Source organism: Lissotriton helveticus, chromosome 4_1, assembly GCF_964261635.1.
Source record: "Lissotriton helveticus chromosome 4_1, aLisHel1.1, whole genome shotgun sequence".
In the NCBI taxonomy this organism is placed as follows: Eukaryota; Metazoa; Chordata; class Amphibia; order Caudata; family Salamandridae; genus Lissotriton; species Lissotriton helveticus.
In genome coordinates, this window is record NC_136063.1 from 599,041,515 (window position 1) to 599,062,865 (window position 21,351).

At 44.2% G+C, this 21,351-nt stretch overlaps 1 protein-coding gene across 1 annotated transcript in view; it reads left to right on the forward strand.

Moving 5' to 3' along the window:
- CYP7B1 (cytochrome P450 family 7 subfamily B member 1) overlaps positions 1–21,351 on the forward strand; it is an 895,968-nt gene that overhangs the window by 828,374 nt on the left and 46,243 nt on the right. Inside the window, exon 5 of the mRNA XM_078687242.1 lies at positions 14,649–14,827. Coding sequence (XP_078543368.1) covers positions 14,649–14,827 — 179 coding nt within the window. The remainder of the gene's footprint in view (positions 1–14,648; positions 14,828–21,351) is intronic.

Genomic DNA, 21,351 nt, shown 5'->3' on the forward strand with positions numbered 1-21,351 from the left:
TGTAGAATGTGAGGAAATGTCCCGTCTCTGGGGGAACGGAGGAGATGAGGCGGTACGGGCTTTCCAGAATAGGTTTAGGTGCCTTCATCATACCCTTGGGGAAGACGTTCAACATTGGAGAAAGGAGAACAGCGATAGGTCCCGCCACGCCTCGAATAATCAGGAATCACAGGGAAGTAGGGAAGAAAGAGGGAGTAAGGGAACACCTTACCCTGCATCCCGTGAAACTAGCCCGGAAGGGGAGAGAAGGGCTATGAGGCATGAAGGAGTGTTTCACCACCCACCCCGAGAAGACGGAAAGGCATGGGACTTAGAGAGATGGGAACAGGGGAGGACTCCCTATAATTCACCAATACCTAAACGTAGATCTCGGAGCTGGGATGGGAGAGATGCAGATGGAGGAGCTAAATTGAGTGTCTTGAAAGCTGAAATAAAGGCAAAAAGGCTTGATGTTACCAGTTTAAAATCAGATGTTGATGAGATAATAGATGGAACATTGCCTTTGGAAAGGATAGAATTGTATGAACAGGATGAGTTATTGTTCATGGCAAAGGATATTACTAGGAAAGCTAGAGCGTTTCATGAAAAACTGACTGATTTGGCAGACAAGTATGCCGTGGATTTGTCTAGGACAAGGGCATTGCAGAGCAACCACAGATTACAGTACGCAGACCAAGATCTAGATGAGAAGAGAACTACTGGATTAAAAACACACATAAGAGAGTTGGTAACAGGGATAAGAGTGTGGAGAGAACTGGATAAATGGGAAGAAAGGTGGTCGAAAAAGGGCACAGTTAGGCGAAGTACAAATGTGATGACCCCTGAGGGAAGGGTAATGCAGATGGAGGCATTCCCTTTGCGAGAAATATCAAATGGAAATTATGTACATGTGCCCTGGAGTAGAGGAGACTTAGCCGCATTTACCAACTCATTTCCGAAGTTGCGGGACAACCCAGTCGAGTGGTATAAGCAGGTAGAGAGGTTTGTTAAAATCTCGAAAGTATTGTGGATAGATTTGAACACGTTGTTTGACATCGTGGTCCCATCTGATTTGTGGACCCCGTGCAAGACTAGTGTCGAATGGCCAAATGCTGAACCATTGAGGGATGTTCGAACAAATGGACCATCTGAGATTGTCATGCGAAAGTATGAAAGGGTAATAGCATGGCTGAAAGATAAGGTACCACCACAGGATATAGATTGGGTAAAAATAGACCGAACAAGGCAGGAACCCAAGGAGACAGTTCACGAGTTTTATGAAAGATTGTTGAAAACATTCAAGCAATACAGTGGACTAGATGTAATGGATCCCAAAGACATAGGGCAGTTCGTGTCAAAGTTTGTCTTGGGGTTGAGGCCTGATATTTGTTTGATGATACAGCAACATTTAATCTGTTGGCAGAACAAACCACTAGATGAGATTTTACGATATGCGAGGTACTGCAGTGACGAGATAGATTCTAAAGCCAAGAATCTAAAGGAGAAATTGATGGTGGTGCAAATGCAGTCCGCTGGGAAGGGTGGCCAGCAGAAGCAGGGGATGGGACGAAAACCAAATGGTCAGAACAAAGATAATGAAGAAGGGCAGAGACCTAGGATAGACTTTGCCACTTTAAAGAAAACGACAAAGTGTCATCTGTGTCACCAGGTGGGGCATTGGCGACGCGAGTGTCCCTTTAACCCTGAAAACGGAGAGCAAGAAGTAGAAGAGCAGGTCCAAGAAGACCCAGTGCAAAAAGTGACAGTCCCAAGCAGTAAGGTGGCCAAAGGGGGGACTTCGGCTCCACGGGCCCAATTCCCACAGCCACCGAAGATAACAGCTGGAGGAAAGGTCTTTAAACAAATGCCTCTGTTTATCGAGGAAGAAAAATGTTATTACATTGATCCATTGACAGGACAACGGGTGAGCAGTGAAGAAGACTGTACCCTCGGGGCAGTTCTAGAAGTGGATCAGAGAGGGCCATTTGTTGAGGCAGAAGTGGCAGGGTGTCCCACTACGTTCTTAGTGGACACTGGAGCTACTCGTTCGACTCTGAGATCAGCGGTAGTTCCAGACTTGCCAATGTCAGGGGAAACAATTCAAGTGGTAGGAGTCGCAAATAAAAGAATGACTAGTCCCTTGACAGAACCAGTGTCTGTGAAAATTGGAAACCACATGAACGAACATCAGTTTGTGGTTTGTGACTCGAGTCCGGTATGTCTGTTAGGTAGGGATTTGTTATGCAAATTGAATTGCACCATATACTGCACCCCACAAGGAGTGGAGGTACAGACTACCGACGATGATGCTACCTTTAAGGTGGCCAATTCAAAATTCTGTGTAGAACTATATCCTACTCTGACTGTAGAAGATCTTCCACAAGACTTAAGAGATGCAGTGGCGTCAGAGGTGTGGGATTTCACAGGAGAAGATATAGGATTGATTAAAGGGGTAGAACCGGTAAAAATTCTGGTAAAACCAAATGTTGAGTTTCCAAGAACGCCTCAATACAAATTGTCCCAGGAAACGATTGCAGGAATAAAGCCTGTGATCGAGTCAATGATACAGCAGGGAATACTGAAAGAAATCGTGGGCAGTCCTTGTAACTCCCCGATTATGGGTTTGCAGAAACCTAGTGGGAAGTTTAGGATAGTTCAGGATTTACGAAAGATTAACAACATAGTCGTTTCATGTTGTCCCGTGGTACCGAATCCATCAGTAATATTGTTTCAAATACCATGTCAAGCAGAATGGTTCACAGTGATAGATCTTTGTCAGGCTTTCTTTTCAATCCCATTGGATGAAGAGAGCAGGTACCTTTTTGCGTTTAAAATGGAAGATCGCGTTTTAACATGGTGTCGAATTCCACAAGGATTCACAGACAGTCCATCCATCTTTAATCAGTTGTTGAAGAAGAATCTTGAGAATCTAGTACTGCCACAGAACTCGGTTCTGGTACAGTACATAGATGACCTACTTGTTGCATCAGAAACAGAGGAAGCTTGTAAAGTAGATTCAATTGCCTTACTGAATCATTTAGCTGAAAATGGACATAAGGTATCTCCGAGCAAGTTACAGTATTGTCTGACAGAAGTACAGTATCTAGGGCACAGGTTAGAAAAAGGGAAACGTAAGGTGTCCCCAGAGAGGATTGAGGCGATAATGAAAATGAATGCGCCTACAACTCAGAGAGAGGTTAGAATGTTCCTAGGAATGGTGGGTTATTGCCGACAGTGGATAGTTAACTTTTCACTGAAAGCAAAGCCCTTACAGAAACTGACGCACAAGGAGGTGAGTGATCCGGTACCATGGGATGAAGAATGTCTGGTGGCGTTTTTACAGCTGAGAGACGATTTATGTCGTGCTCCGGCTCTGGGAATGCCAGATTATGAAAAGTCGTTTTCACTCTATTGCTGTGAGAGAGAGGGATGTGCTTTGTCAGTCTTGGCACAGACCCACGGTAATGCCCGTAGACCAGTTGCATATTTTTCGGCTACATTAGATCCAGTAGCCGCAGCGTTGCCCGGATGTCTCAAATCCGTTGCTGCAACGGGTGTCAGCATTGAAAGGAGCGAGAGTATTGTGATGGGACATCCAGTAGTGGTGTATGTACCACATTCAGTTGAATTGTTAATGACCAGGACGAAGACGCAGCATCTGACCAATAGTAGGCTCACGCGTTATGAGCAAGTTATACTTGCCGCAGAAAACGTGACTCTCAGGAGATGCTCTGTCTTGAATCCTGCTACTTTGATGCCATTACCTACTGTAATAGAAGGCGAAGGATGTGAAGACCACGATTGCCTTGATGTGACTGAACTATGCACGAAACCCAGACCAGATATAGTGGATGAGCCATTGTCTGACCCCGATGAAATTTACTTTGTTGATGGCTCATGTTTAAGAGACGATACTGGTCGGTTAAGAGCAGCTTATGCTGTTTGTACCATTACTGGAGTTGTGGAAGCCGCTTGCCTGGAAGGAGTACATTCCGCACAGGTAGCAGAGATTATTGCCCTAACTCGTGCCTGCATAGCAGGAAATGGAAAGAGAGTCACCATCTACACGGACAGCCAATATGGTTTCGGTGTGGTTCATGATTTCGGGCAGTTGTGGTCTCAGAGGGGTTACATGACCTCCTCTGGTTCGCCCATTCGAAATGGAGAATTTGTGCGATTGCTGATAGAAGCATTACAAGGTCCTGTTGACATTGCAGTGGTGAAGTGTGTAGCTCATACTAAGAATACAGATTTTGTGTCACAAGGTAATAGATATGCTGATGAAGTCGCACGCTATTGTGCGGAACAAAGTTATTCTTTCTCAAAGGTGGAAATAGAAGGTGCAGAAGAAAAGACTGAATTAAGTATGATGTTAGAAACTGTAGACACTTGGGAGGATTTAAGGATAATGCAGGAGAACGCACCTGAAACAGAGAAAAAGGCATGGGAAATAGCAGGCTGTGTGCGAAGTGAAATGGATTTTTGGGTTTCAGCAGATGGGAGAGCTGTGTTACCTGAAGAATTAGCTAATCCCATGGCGAGAGAAATACATGGTCCAGTACATCTAGGAAGGGATGCTATGATGAGAGTTTTTAGGCAGACTTGGTATTGCCCGAAATTCAGAATAGCAGCAGAATCAGTATGTAAGCGATGTGTTACCTGCCAACAACTGAACGTAGGCAAACGAACACCAGTCACACTGAGTCACATTGGGAGGTCGGGGGGGCCTTTCAATAGAATGCAACTAGATTTCATCGAAATGCCAAGAGTCAATCGCCTTCGGTATGTGTTGGTGATTGTATGCGTATTTTCCAGATGGGTTGAAGCGTACCCTACACGTAGGTGCGATACACTCACAGTGGCTAAATTGTTGCTCAGGGAGTTGATACCGCGCTTCGGGGTGCCTGCCTCTTTGGAATCGGACAGAGGAAAACATTTTAACAGCGAAATAGTGAAGATGTTGTGCTCCACACTGAATATCGATCAAAAGCTGCATTGTAGTTATCGACCAGAAGCTTCAGGAATTGTGGAACAAGTGAATGGCACTTTGAAGAATAGATTGGCTAAAGTAGTGGCATCCACATCTTTGAGTTGGTCAGATGCTCTTCCATTGGTGCTCATGAGCATGCGCAGCACGCCTGATAGGAGGACAGGTCTCTCTCCCCACGAGATCCTGATGGGGAGGGCCATGAGACTTCCTACAGTTCCAACTACTGCTCTATTGAATATTACAGATGATCTGATCTTGGATTATTGTAAAGGACTGTCTGACGCCATCCATTCTGTGTCCCTTCAGGTGCATGCGGCTGAAGTTCCAGCAGCGAGGAACCTGTGTCATGACCTGAACCCAGGGGACTGGGTCCTGGTTAAAAAACACGTCCGGAAGAACTGCCTAGATGTTCGCTGGCGTGGGCCCTTTCAGGTAATCCTGATCACGAACACCGCGGTGAAGTGCGGGGGGCTGCCAAATTGGATCCATGCATCCCATACTAGAAGAGTTCCAGCACCTCTAGAAGGAACAGCTCCCATCCCAGACGAAAGCCCGGAAGTGGAAGAAGAGTCGCAAGAAGGGATTGAGGCAGCTGAGGAGGTGTCGGAAGAAGTTGGGAACGCATCGGATTCAGAAGAAGAGCGAAGGCAGGACGGCAGTGAGACAGAAGACGCAACTGAAGGAGAGAGCAGAAGTGAATACGACTCAGACTCAGATCCGTATCGGAGCGACCAAGAACCAAGTGGGAGGACAAGGAATAGGAGAATAAGGCTTGGAGCTGCCACTTGGCCAACAAGAAGAAGAAGGCTAAGTTTGAGGTCGGCCCAAGAAGAAACGCTTACTCCTATATCCGAAGACTCAGATCCAGAAGAAGATATCCAGGATCAAGCCGAGGAGGGTCTTAGAAGATCAAGTAGGGTGCGAGTGCCTAGCAGAAGATACTCTACTCCCGATTGGACCTACCTCGTTGCAGATGTCTGGGAGACACAGAACAGGGAGGATCAGGGAAGTGGAACTGATCAGAACTGACCCGATCATCACAGTGCAAATAAAGTTTCTACTGCCAGGAGCGGAGACCGAAAGGTTGCTGACACTCAACATCGTTCATCCTGCTCTCCTGAGTGGAATAAGAAAATTGCTTTTAGAGACAGTAGAGTTTCCAGTTTGCTGTTCACGATATCCAATATTGGAGGGAACTCTTCTTCGTTTGGAAATGCTTGAGCGAGTAGTAGAAATGCTAGGAGCGCTTATTGTTGTGGATTAAAACCATACTACGAATGTCTTCAAAGGGGTGCAGATCTGGAAAAGTGAAGAAAGTGATCTTGATTAGAACGGACCCCTTTGTAATTGTGGATATAGAACTGATAGTACCAGGATTGGAAATTGAAAAAACGCTAACTCTCAATTTCGTCCGTCCACTTGTCTTGAGCGAAATAAGGAGAATAATCCTAGAAAAGATTGACTTTCCATGGTGTGGTACGAACTGTCCAGAACCTGAGGGAATGATACTTCGGATGGACGTTTATGAAGAAGTAGTGTCACTCCTTGAGTCATACATAACTTCAGACCAAAATAAGACTTTTGAAAAGAAATTGTAAACTTGTTGCAAGATAACCTAGCGCCGAGTGGAAGAAGAAAAGTGATAGGGGTTTCATTTTAGTGGATGGAGAAGGGCTAGGGTTGTCTATTTTCTACTGGACTTTGAACTGTTTTGCGGAAACAAATTGTCAAGCTTCCAAGTGTTCCAAGAAAGACATTGCAAGAGAGAAAGACTTTGTTTGAAAAGAAGAGGAAGTGAATGCTGGAAGATAGTCGAAAACTACACTGTTTGAGAACATGGAGGCTGGCAACCCGAACCGCAGGGCAAAATGTATAGCTGTTACATTTTTAGGAGTAGTGGTTTCTCTTATAATTTTAGTGGTAACTGTTTCATTCCTAGCGGGACACGAAGGGGATGGAACCACAGTTAAGGAGGATAAGGGAGTGTCAACACCGAGAACTACCATTATTAAGGAGAAGGGAAACATCAATGAGAAAGACAAAGCGTTGTTAGATGCAGAAGTAAAAAGGTTACACATGGATGAGTCACAGGGGAATTACAAGTCAAATGCTTATGCTAAGTTGCTTTATGAATATGTTGATGCCATGGAAGTAAAGGACTGTTATGTCTGTATGCAATTACCAATTTCGGTGGAGGAGGGTATCAAATACCATCATCTCCCGTTGACATATGGAATAACGTGCAGTTTATTGTTAAGTATGTTTTATGGACGAGACGGATTTGAGTATTACTTCTCGAATTTCGACTCGACATTGCCAGAGGTTCCGAATTTCAAGCATTTGAACAAATGGGACTACTACAAAAGCGAAGATAGGTTACACAAATGGTTTATTCCATGGAGAACGTTAGATACTTCACATGCTCGAATAAACAATCTGACTTGTCAAATATCAGAAGTTGAGAAAAAGTTTATAGCACAGGTAGATACTAGATACAGGAAGCAGAAGGTATTGAAGGCATCAGGACAAGGAGAAACAGATTGGACCAAGGAAGAAAGGGCACAACAACGAAAAGGAAGTATTGGTCCAATTGCTTTGGATAAGGAGAAACGGGGGAAACTGTGCATTCACAGGAGTTACTCCTACTATGAAAACGTTTATGTAGGACAAGTCAATTGCGAACATGCTTTTCAATTGGAGTACTACTCTAAGAACTTCATGAAAGGGATGCAAGCAATACCAAATGTATATTTTGTATGTGGAAGATATGCCTATGTGAAGTTACCAGATAATTGGTACGGATCATGCTATCTGGCTGTTGTCTTCCCTAAAATATACCATGTTGAGAATTTAGACACGCCTAAGAAAGAAATATCAACTAGATGGAAGCGAGGGCTGGGTGCAGCAGAAGTAGTTGGAGATGTAATAGGTGCTGCATTCCCTTTCTTAGGATTGATAATGAATGACATTAAGATCAGGAGGTTAGCTACAGTCGTAGATAGACTGTCTGCCAGTACTGCAAGATCCTTGATGCTGATAGAAGGGGAGATGCAATCGATTAGGGCAATGGTTCTTCAGAACCGACTTGCTTTAGATGTTCTGTTAGCAAAAGAGGGAGGAGTCTGTAGGGCCTTGAAGGTCCAGGAATGTTGTACTTACATTCCAGACAATTCAAAGCCTCTAGAGAAGTATATACAAAACATCACTGCCATACACTACGAAATTGAGGACCTGGCAAAGGTAAATGTGTGGGAAAAAGTAGGCCATGGAATGGGTAAAGTTGGAAGTTGGTTTGCCAACTTAGGAAAGGGTATCGTTTGGTACATATTGAAACCCATCATCATAGTAGTGATTTGTGTAATCACTTTGTGGGGATTGGTGCGTTTGTATCAATGGTATAGAGCAAATAGGTTACAGAGAGCTATGAAGAAACAGGAAGAAGAGTTGACAGCGATGCAGGACACTCAATATAAGAGTCTGAAAGCATTAGAGAGTATGAAAAGAAGTGGTACTGCCCTGTCTTCACTTTAAAGGTTCTACATTTTGGTGTCATGGTAATGATGACCCCTAAAGGTCATCAAAGGGGGGACTGAGAGAGCACAAGTTTGAAAAAATGTATAAGTACGCCATATTTACAAGCACGTAGTTAGTTAACATGTACTTTGCACCAGAGTGTTTATATTTAGAAGTGAAATACACCGAGTGTCTTATATTCAGAGGTGAAATGCATAGAATGTTTAAGTAGAGTAACAATAATCATAACTGTGTGAGACTAATGTAGAAATGTTTGGGATGAATATGAAAACCTCACGTTCTCATGTTAAAGGAATAATGTAAGAGTTGAATGTAACTCTAAAACCCAGTATTTTGTGTAGGCCTCATGGCAATTCACAAGCAAATCTAAACGTGCTGCTAAAATAATGTGAGACAAGGTTGACATGGTTCTTTCAAAATGTACTATTGAACTTAGGGTTAAAAGTATATGCTTTATAGATGTGTTATTTTAGAAACGTATGCTAGTTAAGAATGTTTGCTGTTTAAATCAAGTTAACGTTTTAAGAGTGCAGGAACCTGCTGCATGTAAATCAAGTAGGCCAGAGCAGATAATGTCATGTAGTTTAAATCGTCATGTGCTCGTTAGAGGAGAGGTCGTGAGGTGTCCAGTATGGAGCTCTGAGAGTGTTTTATGGCCTAAGATATGGTGAAGTCTGGAATTTGAGGCCCACTGCAGGACGAGCTGTATGCAGGTGCGAGGGTCCTAATCAGCTCGAATGAAAGGGACTTTGTTCAGTGGCGCCTTGCGCAGGCCTGTAGGAGTTTCCAGGAATTTCAGGGGGTATCAGCGCACGGAAGAAGAAGCCTGGGAACCAAGGTCAACTTTAACGAGGGTCTTCAAGAGTACCATCATGGAGTTTGCCGCGGAAAGATGTACCACGTGAGGGGCGTCCCAAGGGGCGTTTCTATTGGAAATGTGATTTGGTATTAGGGAAAGTGACCCGGGAGGAGAGCAGAGCAGATGATTTTGGGAGCCTAAGGAAGCGGATGGGTAGGCAGATAGGCTGATCAGGAGAGACCCATTATCTGAGAAGAGACAAAGAGAAGTGCGTGATCTTCTTAGGAAATCACCACGGCTGACACCTAGAGGGTTAAGATCTTGCTAAGTAGGGATGTCATTTAGTGTAGTGTAGGGACAGACTAACCTTAATTTTCTTTTCTGTAATGACTTTGAGGTTGCAACTTGTATTCATTTTGGCAACGCTCATGTTATTAGAGCTTGTACTTATTATTTTGTTCTTCAGACTCAGACTATTCAAGAAGTTCATGTTCATAGTGATACCGATATACCTTTTGAATCTCATTTTGAGAAGTTTGTATCTTCAGTTATCTTTGACTTTATATTAAATCTTTAAAACTTAATTTTGGTCAGTGGTCATTTAGAGTGGTGTAAGTTCTTAAATTGATTGTTTATTGTGAGATTACCTTTTACTCAAGACAGGTACCAACGATTCAGTCGACAGGAAATGGGATTTGGTAAGATAATTAGTAACCAGTAATCCCGCGTTAGCACACCCATGCACTATACAGGTTTGCAACAGGGTGTCAATGTGACACCCTGCCACCCTTGTAGATCTACCCCCTATTACTGATTCGGTGTTTACCGAATCTGTAATTCTCATTCATTCCTATGGGCCTCCAGGCCCATAGGAATGAATGGGGAATACCGATTCGGTAAAAACCGAATCGGTATTTACCGAATTTTACCGATTCGGTAACATTTACCGAATCATTATCTACATATCATTTACCGATTCTAAAATACCGAATCAGTAAAATTCGGTATTTTAGAATCCATAAATGATATTTACCTACATCTGGCCCTTAGTCAAGAAAAAATCAGGGCGTGTCAAGTGTATGTTGCCTAAGTTTAGACGTGTAAACTTAGGCAACTTTTGGCAGTGAAAGATGTACATAAGTGGCATGTGGTTTTGAAGAATGGTGAGAGATACAATTTGAGAAGGGTGGCAAAGTATGGTGGGATTGAGAGTTCAAGTGGTGGGGAAAGGGATGAAGGTTGTAGTGATTTTATATTTATGAGAGTGAAGAAGTAGTGAATGGAAAGCAGGGGTGCAAACATGAATCCGGAATGAATTAGAGGAATAGTATACAAGGCAGAACCAATGGTGGCAGGTGCAGGCTGGTGACAAGAGCACCCAGGCTCAGTAGACCACCTGATTATCTGAGAGATTATGTAAATTGATTTCAACTTTGTACCCGTTTTCTCATGCGCAAGTTAATGTGGTGGTAATTGTATCCACACACCTGCGGATGTGTATATATGTTCATGTTTTATCTTTCTTGTGTCCAACCAAAGGGGATGTGTTTTAATCAGACTCTTTGCTGTTTTCTTTGAACTTGTTAATGGTTTTCTAAAAAGTGTAACAAGAGGGGATGTGTTATGATCTATATTTAGTACTATGCAATGCTAGAATGTGAGTACACTCTTGCATTCTGTTGTATTTTTGACACACAATGGCATTCCGTTCACCAGCAGTTGACAGCTTACTGGTGAAGGGAGCTCCACATTGAGAGCTGTTGGTAATCTACTAAAGGACTGATATTTAACTGCCAGTATCCGCAGTCATTACTACTGTGACAAAAAAGACATTTTGTGCTATCTCAAATACATACCCTGGCTCTCATCAAACACAGTTTCTTTTTACAATTATGGTTTAGAAACTGGCCAGGAGGTCATCCTTTTATTTTGATTCTTTGCTCAAGAGATTTACCAATGATGGTGGGGGTAGTACATAAAGCTAATGTGTTTGGTCACTGTTGGTCAGTAATATTGTTGCCCCTTCTTCACTATGAAAACATTCCGGTGTGTGAATGTTGCATATGTAGATAAGTTACCTTGATACTAGAGTAACTAATGGGGCATAAGGCCAGTTTGAAGATAATTGATTTGCACGTCAGTACCTGTGCATGCAGTGTAATGAACAAGATTGGACTTCTGTCTGAAACAGTATCCTCCTATTGAGTGTCTTCTGCCAGATCGTGGGACAGTATTAGAAAGATTTACTTCAAAATGTACTTTTATTAATACATTGTGCCTATTGTCAGTCACGAACTGATCTAAAATAAGCAGCTAATTAATTATTCACAAAAGGTTTTCTAGAGCATTTACAAACAGAGATCATGTTTCATTAAAATTACCTTTACCCACCATGAGATCCAATTGGACAAATGGTTCCCTGTGACCTTCCATTACCTGCATCCCCTGGCCAGGCTGTTTGATTGACAGCTCGCTGTTTGCCTCCCATGTTGTACTTCAGCTGACAAGACTTTTCATTTTAACTCAATTTTCCTGCCTATCACAAGCTGGTGGCAGGCCAGACTCAAGTCGCCCAGCCTTGCCTCGGCAGCTTGCTCCATTTCTCATTAGTACGCATTTATTCAGTGGAAATTGGAAGACAAATGCTTCAAGGCATGTGAACTAAGTATAGCAAATTAGGTTTAAAGACTGAATATTTATAAGTCTATTGAAACAGTAGCCTTTTAAATCAAAAATAAACAGAACTAAATCACTGCTTGGGTACAAGATCAGAGGTAGGAGGAATCTAAGAATAAACACTAGAGTATGAAGTCTGCCCTCATCTCTATCTTAATTCCAAGCGTAAGATTAAATGCCCTCCCAGGATTCCATTGTTAATAAAGTGGCATCTTCCTTTTTTGTCGAGGTTGTAAAATGGATTTTAAAATCTTGTGCGTGGGTTGGGGTGGGGGTGATGGTGGTGTGCACGTGCCGCCGGCTTATCCCTAGGTATGCTTCAAATTGCCTTGTTTGTTCGGCACCAGCACGGAAACAGATGTTCCTCTACCCTGCCGGATAATTTACCGTACCTCACGGAGCAGACTGGGAGGCCTCCCAAGCTACCCAGCTGGTCTGTTAGTAGCACTGGCTGGTGTCTGCTGAACTATGACAAGTGCACGCGCAGGCTGCAGTGCTGCCGCGCGACTGTCATTTTTCTCAATGCACAGCGCCTGTCCTCGCGCGGGGTCTGTGGTAAGCTGTCCTCTTCTGTTTCGTTGCATTAGCCAGCAGACCCACACAAACCCATTCCCCTTTGTTGACCATAATGTGACTCATTACTTTTGTCATCTAATAATTATCGGCATGAGCGCCCAGAGCCCGAGCCAACCGCGTCCCCCACTTATAACTGGTACTGGAAGGTAAAACAGATTTGTCATTTACGATCTGACTGCTAAGCCACGCTTTGTGCTCCATTATTGTGATTAACTCCTGCATAAGATATGCTTGCCCAATTGTCATCTGTGATACTGCACTGGGCACCAGGACTGCCAGCTTTCCTGGAAGCTTGTCAGCCAATAGGATGTGATGGTGTTGCCCGGGCTGGTAGAGGCGAACCTGTTATTTCGCAGCAGCTGCCCCGGAATAATTTAGCATTTCTTCCCTCTCCCTGCTTCATATCTTGGGCAAGCGGCATGGCTGCATATGTCAGCTACCATTTCCAGACCCGACACCAGAAAGGCGCGATTCAGCTACAAATTTCTATGGCTGCCGACAGCCAAAGAGACGAGGCTGGTCCATTCCTTTGTAGCGCGGAAAGTTTTTTTTCCCCCTCTTTTTTTAACTGTAACACGCTGCCAGTTGAAATCTATCGTGTCAGGTGCCTTGTGGCTATCCGCAGTGGAGGCCAGATTCTGGAACCAGGGTTCTTCTCTGGCTTCGTCACCAACAAGCCGATTTGACTCTGCCTGATTATAGTAACGAAGGCAGTCCAAAAGAATATGCACAGACTCACAGTACGTCACATTGAATCACAGCGCTGGCCACGCTGAGCTGACCGCAGCCTCATTTCTTTAGACAAATGCACGCTTAAGGAAAAACCTCCTGCGACAAAGCATCCGCCGCAGCTTTATTTGCTATGCATGGTGGGCCAGATTTAATTTTTCCTGAAAGAACATTTGTTTGTATGTTTTTTGCACATGCATTTCCCGTGCCCCCTGACTGCCTGTGACTGCTAACCTTTTAACGAAAGGGTTGTGGGTGCTCCGGCGCCCTGCACCAGGGGCTTGTCTTTTGTGTGCTGCTTGGCTTATTTCACTGCATGGCTGCTCTGGAGAGAGGAGAGGCAAACGCTACCTCTTCTCCTCATCTCTTTGTGTGGTTTTTATACTGGTGATGAAAGGGAAGCCAGTCACAACATTACACCACCCATACATAATCGTCGGGAAAAAGTCAGCTTTGATTACAGAGTGAGAGAAGCAGCCATAGACAGGAGCTACACGCTCATGCACATTGCTAGCAGAATGATTTATGCAAATTATGCATGTTATTCCTGGAGGAATTCCTCCTCAAACTGCCAGGGTAAATTAACGGAAATTATCCATAAAATCTGCCATGGTGGGAGCAAAAGGTGAAGGCCATTGGGAAAGCAAGGACATTCAGCTCCTAGACCCTTCCGTCACAGGAACTGAAGACAGAAAGCAGCCCCAAGAGGGAAGGGTATATCTGTGCTCAACAAGCATGCAAACCTGAACAAGGCATTATTTGTAGAGTCTAGGCACGCGGTACACTCTGCTGATCTCACAGAAGCGTGCTCTGAGGACAGTTTTACAATACAGTTACTAGGTTAAGAATAAACCTGTTCAGAACATCCACTTACATGCCCTCTGCAAATTTATGGTATGTAAACAAGTTCCAGAGGTACTGACTGGTTCGTAGTTTGAATTTTATTCTATTGCCTTGTTGTATTGTATTTATATAGCGCTTACTACCCGTGCCAAGGTGTTAAAGCCCTTTTTGGAGAGTAGCACGCCACTCCAGAACCCAAGGTTAGAGTTGTTTTATTGTACTATGAAAATCTAATGTAACTGTGACAAGCATCCTTGATTGGAGGACCCATCTTGAAGCTGAGGTTGGTTGGAAGTTGCTAAGGCCTATGAAATTCCAGGGAACAAACAGTGAGAACAGTGGTATTGGATGGGTTGACCCATAGTTGTGTTTCCTAGTACATACTAATAGCATCTTTTACGTATCCCTATCCACTCAGAGATGATCTCACACATCCATGTTCCTATGTATCCATCTCCGTCGCAGCCTCTACCTTATTACGTATATAACCTCTCCTCCTCGTTTTGTGTTGTTCTCCTGCAGACAGTGCGGTCCACGAGGGCTTCCGGATGTCCACGGCTTCCATGAACATACGAGTCGTGCAGCAGGATTTCCTCCTCAAGCTCGAGGGAAACCAGGGGTGGTCTCTGAGGAAAGGAGACATGTTAGCTCTCTTCCCCCCGACGCTGCACACTGACCCGGAGGTTTACAGTGACCCAGAGGTAAATATTCAACTGGTGCTTTGCATGGTGCTTTAGGCAAAGAACGGTACACGTGGATGTTTTGTCATTTATTTTCTATTTGGTTTGAATTGACTCTTTCTTGTGGAACAAACCCCTCGATATCTTGATTAATTCGGAAAAAGCCCCGAATGTCAAACAATGCCTGTCTTGTGGAAATGAATAAAGTAATGAGATGTCATGTATGTCCTTTTTTAAAGGAACTGATAATTGAGCATTAACTACCGTAAACATGTAATTAAATGGGTGGTTTTGTTCAGTGACAGCTCCTTCAACAACTATACAAAAACAGAAGGATGGAAGGTTATTAAAATATCATATAATCTGGGTCACTTAGTTAAACGACTCCTAAACATCACTGACTCTTCGAAGCCCCGTAATGTAAGTATCATGCTTGAAACTTATGCTTTTTCACCTCCCCTCATGGAAGCTCGCCCTTTCTTGATCAATTAGTCGAGAGTTGTGAACTGAGATTGCAAAGCTGTTGCGCCACAGTGAAGCTCTGAGGGTAATTGTGTCATCGCCTCGCGTTTTTTCCCCTGAAGCTAGAGTTAATGAATATCAAAAGACTGGAAATTAATCCACCCTGGCTCAGCCTTAATGCAGCCCGTGAAGTTCGCCACCTGCATGCAAATAGAATACTTTGAATACTGTCGCACTCTCCCTGAGCATTTCTTGCGGGATGGCTTGTTGCTGCTGTGAGATGGGTGCTGCTGGAGCAGGCAGAGTAATTTATGGAATTGCTCCTTTATCGAAGACCAAAATTACAGAAGTTTCCTCATACGGCCATTAATTAATGATTAATTAGTTAGCAATACCAAACATAAGAACTTGATTCTTGTGCTGGTTTTTGTTTATTTGCTTGATTATCTCTATAGTTCTACTTCAGCTCACCCTTGTTGTTTGATTATGTGCTTTAATCTACTTTATATTTACTTGTTTACTTTCGTCATCCAACAATTTAGTGCTACTCAAAATGTAATCTGGCCACCCATCAGTGTCACCTAGCAGGGCCCCTTGTGTGCGCGGCCTCTGGTTGGGGGCCGAGGGGGCACCCATGGTGATCCCCTGTTATTCCCTGCACCCCTTGAGGTGCCTGCCACAGGGTGCAGGGATTAACACCACCTCCCATTTCCCTATGGGAGCATGTACTACAGTCGGTTTATGGCCATAATACATGCTTCTATAGGGAAATGTCAGATTGCGACAGAACCGTGTTCAGTCGCATCCTAATCAGGAGGTCGGGACCACTGACCCGAAGTCGGTCGCTACAAGTTCCCAGATGGTGCGTCCGCCCGACATCATAATAGCCCCTTAGGCCAGAAACCTTCATTCTCCCATCCAAACAGTTCCATGGAGTGCCGCAGTTCCCATCCGCATATGCGCTTCAGCACCCGATCAGGGTATGAAAATCACATAAAAGCAATCACAACACAATGCAATACATTCTCACAATGACGAATGGCTTGTTGTTCCATCCTTGTTGACAGGACAATGTGCTTGTGTCATGGGTTGACAGGGAACTGTATTGTGATTCATTTTGACCATTTTTGTCAATTTTCAACGAGAGAGCGGATGAGTAAAAGTGAGATGAAGCCTTAACGATTATTCTTCCCAAGTTCAGGTGCTGACATTCATACCAAAAGAGAGACCTAGGCCATGTCTCATAAACCCCTACTTTCTGGTACCAGCTCAATCATAGGGCTTCCTTTCAGAAATCATACAGAGTATTGTCTGAACAGCATAGTTTGAGGCAATACTAAGTGCTCCTTTGAGTAGGTACCATCGCCTTTGAGGAGCAAAATATAGATAGTACTTCAAACCCTTGCATCCAAGAGTTTTGGAGGAGCTTTGCTTCCAATACATACCATCCAAGCCTCTCTATACGTACCAAGCCTATTATGTGTTTTATGGCACAAATGTTTGATACTTAAATCCATATTGTACATCAGTATACTTTTATACAAAGAGTAAAAGGGCAATCATTTTTAACAGCTTTAACAATTGACAAACGGAACCTTAAAAAAAAAGACACAAGGAACCAATTGCCTTCACGCGATTATTTCACAGTTGTTAGACCTGGCACCATTGGCGTGGGTCTCCCTTCCATTTTTACTGTTGCCTCATGTATTTTTGCTGGTGTTCGATGCTTTGGGTACTATGCCACTGCTATTCAGTGCCACAGTGCCAGTGCTCCCTATTGTAAATTGATGTATTAATCAGTGGTTCCATGTTTGGCTATTTGGTTTACCTGTCAGACCCTAGTCTAGTGCACTGAGTGTGCCCAGGTCATGTAAATCCAAATGCTGCTGGTGGGCCTGCAGCAATGGTTGTGCCACCCACAGAAGCAGCCTTGTAAAATGTGTCTAAGGTCTACCATTGCAGAGCCTGCGTGCAGTCTGGTACTAACTGTGGTACAGCTACCTGAAGATGTGAGTGTTGAACCCTACATGAAAGGAAAAGAGGAAGAGGAGTGTTCTGTGGTTACTCACAAGATACCCATCAGTCACCACTCGGAACCGCCCTTCATCATTTGGGATTCCTGTTAACCATACTTAGGGTGCACCTCTGGTATCAGATGGAAGGTCAGTTGTAATTAACCTTTGTGTACCTAGAGGCGACCTATATGGTTTGGAGTGTCACAGGCCACTCATTGGTTAAAGAAAGGAGCGTGACTGATATGCAGTGCATGTGAAGAGAAAGTGTGCAGTGAATCTAAAATTGGGTGAGAGAGCAGGAAAAATTATTTATTCTGGTTTATGCTCGCTCCTCCAATATTAAAAAGCAGCATTGGTAACTTGAACAAATATTTACCAGAATGTAGAAATGGTCAACATTCTGAGCCGGTTGACCTCCCCAACCGGCTCAGAAGGAGGCAACGAAGTACCGACGGAGAGAGCGGTGCTTCCCTCATGACCTGAGCCGTTGCCAGGCGGGGTGGAGCCCTCTACTTCATTCAAAAGGTGACATACATCAACTGCAAAGAAAAACGACACCTTGAGACCCAGGTGATCTTTATTAATACTGCAGATTGTTCTATATGTAGTCACCTTATTTTCACTTTTCACATTATAATTTTGCAGTAGCATCATTTTATATAACGGTCCTGATGAAAGCAATGGACTCGTCAGTCCACGAAATTGCTGAAACATGTTGACCATTTCTACATTCTGGTAAATATTTGTTCAATTTACCAATGCTGCTTTTTAATATTGGAGGAGCGAGCATAAACCCGAATAAATAATTTTTCCTGCTCTCTCACCCAATTTTAGATTCACTGCACACTTTCTCTTCACATGCACTGCATATCAGTCACGCTCCTTGCTTTAACCAATGAGTGGCCTGTGACACTCCAAACCATATAGGTCGCCTCTAGGTACACAAAGATTAATTACAACTGACCTTCCATCTGATACCAGAGGTGCACCCTAAGTATGGTTAACAGGAATCCCAAATGATGAAGGGCGGTTCCGAGTGGTGACTGATGGGTATCTTGTGAGTAACCACAGAACACTCCTCTTCCTCTTTTCCTTTCATGTAGGGTTCAACACTCACATCTTCAGGTAGCTGTACCACAGTTAGGCTTTTATCCAGACCCTGTGACGCTTTTGTTTGCTATATGTCATTGAGGGAATGTGTCCCAGCAAGGTCTTTAAACTCCCTTAGGCCCTCCCCCACCTTATAGTTTTTGCAGTCTGGTACTGTCATGCTGACTGAGCAAGTGCACCCACTTCCCTGTCCCTAAACCTTCCCTTTTCTTCATATCAGTCACACCTATGGTAGGCCCAAGGACAGGGTGCATTGTAAGTAAAAGGTAGGACAAGCCCTGATGTGTGTGGCATGTCCTAATAGTGAATTACAGCCATTTTCGTTTTTCACTATGGCAAGGCTACCTGTTCTCCATAGGCAAGAATGGGCAGTTAGATTATTACATTTTATAATCCTAACTGACTCAGGGAACATGGTAGAAATTCGAGTTTAATATGCCTGAACTCAGAATGATAAAATACATCTTTTAGTAAAGTTGATTTTAACATTCTGTGTTTGAAAATACCACTTTTAGAAAGTAGGTATTTTCTTGTCTAACTGGCCAAGCCTGCCTCTACTAGGTTGTGTATTCCTTGTCTGGAGTTTGAGTGACAGGGCTGGGGGATTCGAGGAGACAGGCTGACTCAGCCCAGTGGTGAATAGAGAGATCTGCATCAAGATGGGAGGGAGGAGTTGCACCTGGGATCTGAATAGGACTGGGCCTTTCCTCCACAATGCTGGCTCCACCTCCTGTGGTGTGTCTGATGTCTCTGTTCTGCACTGTGAAAGGAGAGAAGGAATCATGTCAATAAAGTGCTCCAGGACTGTGCCTTCCCTCTACAGTGCTGGCTCTACCTCCTGTGGGGCGTCTGATGTTTCTGCCCTGCACTGTGAAAGGAAAGAAGGAGTCATGTAAACAGAGTGCTCTAGAACTGGTTTGGACTAGGCAGAGGCCTCTCTGGCTTCAGAGAACAAAGGATTTTGGGGTATAAATATTGGGACCAAGACCCAACAACTTTAGATCACTTCTGGGAACAAGACAAACCTTTTGCTAAGGAGAAGGACCAAGGAAGCTGCAGGAGTTTTGGACTGCCCCTCTGCCAGTATGCTATTTGCTGGGTTGGCCTGCAGTGGTTTCTTCATTGCCAAGGAAAGGAAAAGGAACTTTAAAAAAACTTTCATAATCTTGCAGAATAATGCTCCAAGGGCTAGAACTTGTGCTTGCCTCTTGCTGAAGTCTCAGGGACAACAGACTTCACCTCCAGCTCCCCTCAGAGTTTCCTTGCTGGGAATTCTGTCTACAAAAGTCTGCGTGTCGCTGAGAGCTGGAAGCGCGAAGCAACGAGAAGAAGCTTGACGCCGCCGCAGCTGTATTCGTCGCATCACCGGAGAAGTGTGCCACCACCGCATCTCCCAGGAAGCATGTCTTCGTCAAAGCTGCCTGCTGTGGCATCACCAGAGAAGCGTGACGCCATCGAGAGGGTCACCATCGCATCGCCGGAGGAGCGTGTTGCAGGGCCTGTCGCGGCTCCAAAGTACAGAGTCATCGCAGGGCTGCCAAGGTGTGAACGCATCGTCGTCGCATCAAGGGCGCCATCTTCTCGCATCGCACCCGGAGTGTCACATCGCATCGAGGTGCCATCTTGCGCATCGCAACCAGGCCGCAGGACGAGAATCTACGCATCACCTCCGCACCGATAAGGATCAAGACGCATCCCCTACTCTGCGCAAGAATGGAGGCGCGACACATCATCTCCCCCGAATCACGGAACTGATGCATCTCCCACAAGAGAGCCTTTTGTTTGTTTTGCATGATGCATCCAGGTACTTTGTTGAGAACTGTGTCGCATTTATCACAAACTTGAACTAAGCAACTTTTACCATCTTTAAGTCAACTTTAAGTACAGTATTGTGGATTTTTGTTGTTTGTGGTCTTTTGTTAAGTCTATATAAAGAATACTTATTTTTATAAAACCTGTGTGGTGTCCATTTGTAGTGTTGTCACTGTATTACTGTGTATATTCACAAATGCTTAACACACTGCCTCTGAGATAAGTCTGTCTGCTCGTGCCAAGCTACCAAGGCGGTGTGCAGGGGTTATCTAGGAGTGTAATCCCCTTGTCCTGACCTAGAAGCAAGGGTCCCTATTTGGTCAAAGGTGTACACCATTGCCAACTACAGACCCCCAGTTCTTATATTGGTGGTCAGCGGTGAGGATTTGGACCTGCATTTGTGTTTCATATACAGTAATTGGTGTACACTACTAGTGAGTGCAGACCAAACAAGACCACATACTTTTTTGGTAAAATTATTTTCCTTGGACTGTTATTTTTTTCGTGAAAACTCCCAATTCTTACTACCATGAGTAGACCAGCATCTCTTGCATCTATGGATCTTGATTTTGAGGAAGACAGATTGGAAACCCACACATTGAAACAGCTCAAGCATCTCTGCAAGAAATTGAAAGTTGCTACACCAGGCATTTCTAAAAAGGATGACTACCAAAAGGCGCTGAGGGCCTGGGTAGAAGCACGAAATGCCCCATATCTTGTGGTGGAGCCAGCTGGGGATACAGATGGGCAACTGGATAGGCCAGTGTTTCCAGCCAGGAGAGGGGTGCCATCCCACCTGGCAGTAGTATCTCTTCCAAAGACCTGTCCCCCAGAGAATTGGAAGACAGGGAGAGAAATAGGGCACACAAGCTGGAGATGGCTAAGCTTAAAATGGAGGGTCAGAGGGAAGCAGAGAATAACAGATTGTCCTTGGAGAGAGAGAGAATGAGAATGGAACATGAGAGGATGTTGAGGGAGTTAGAGATCAAGGCAAAGTGCTTAGAGATCAATCCTTCTGGTGGCAGCACACCATCTGTGCCTTCCGAAGGCAGGGTATATTTTCACAAGGATGTCATAAAAGATTTCCATAAAAATGAAGATGTTGGGCAGTGGTTTGCAGCCTATCAAATAGCAATGTTGGCCCAC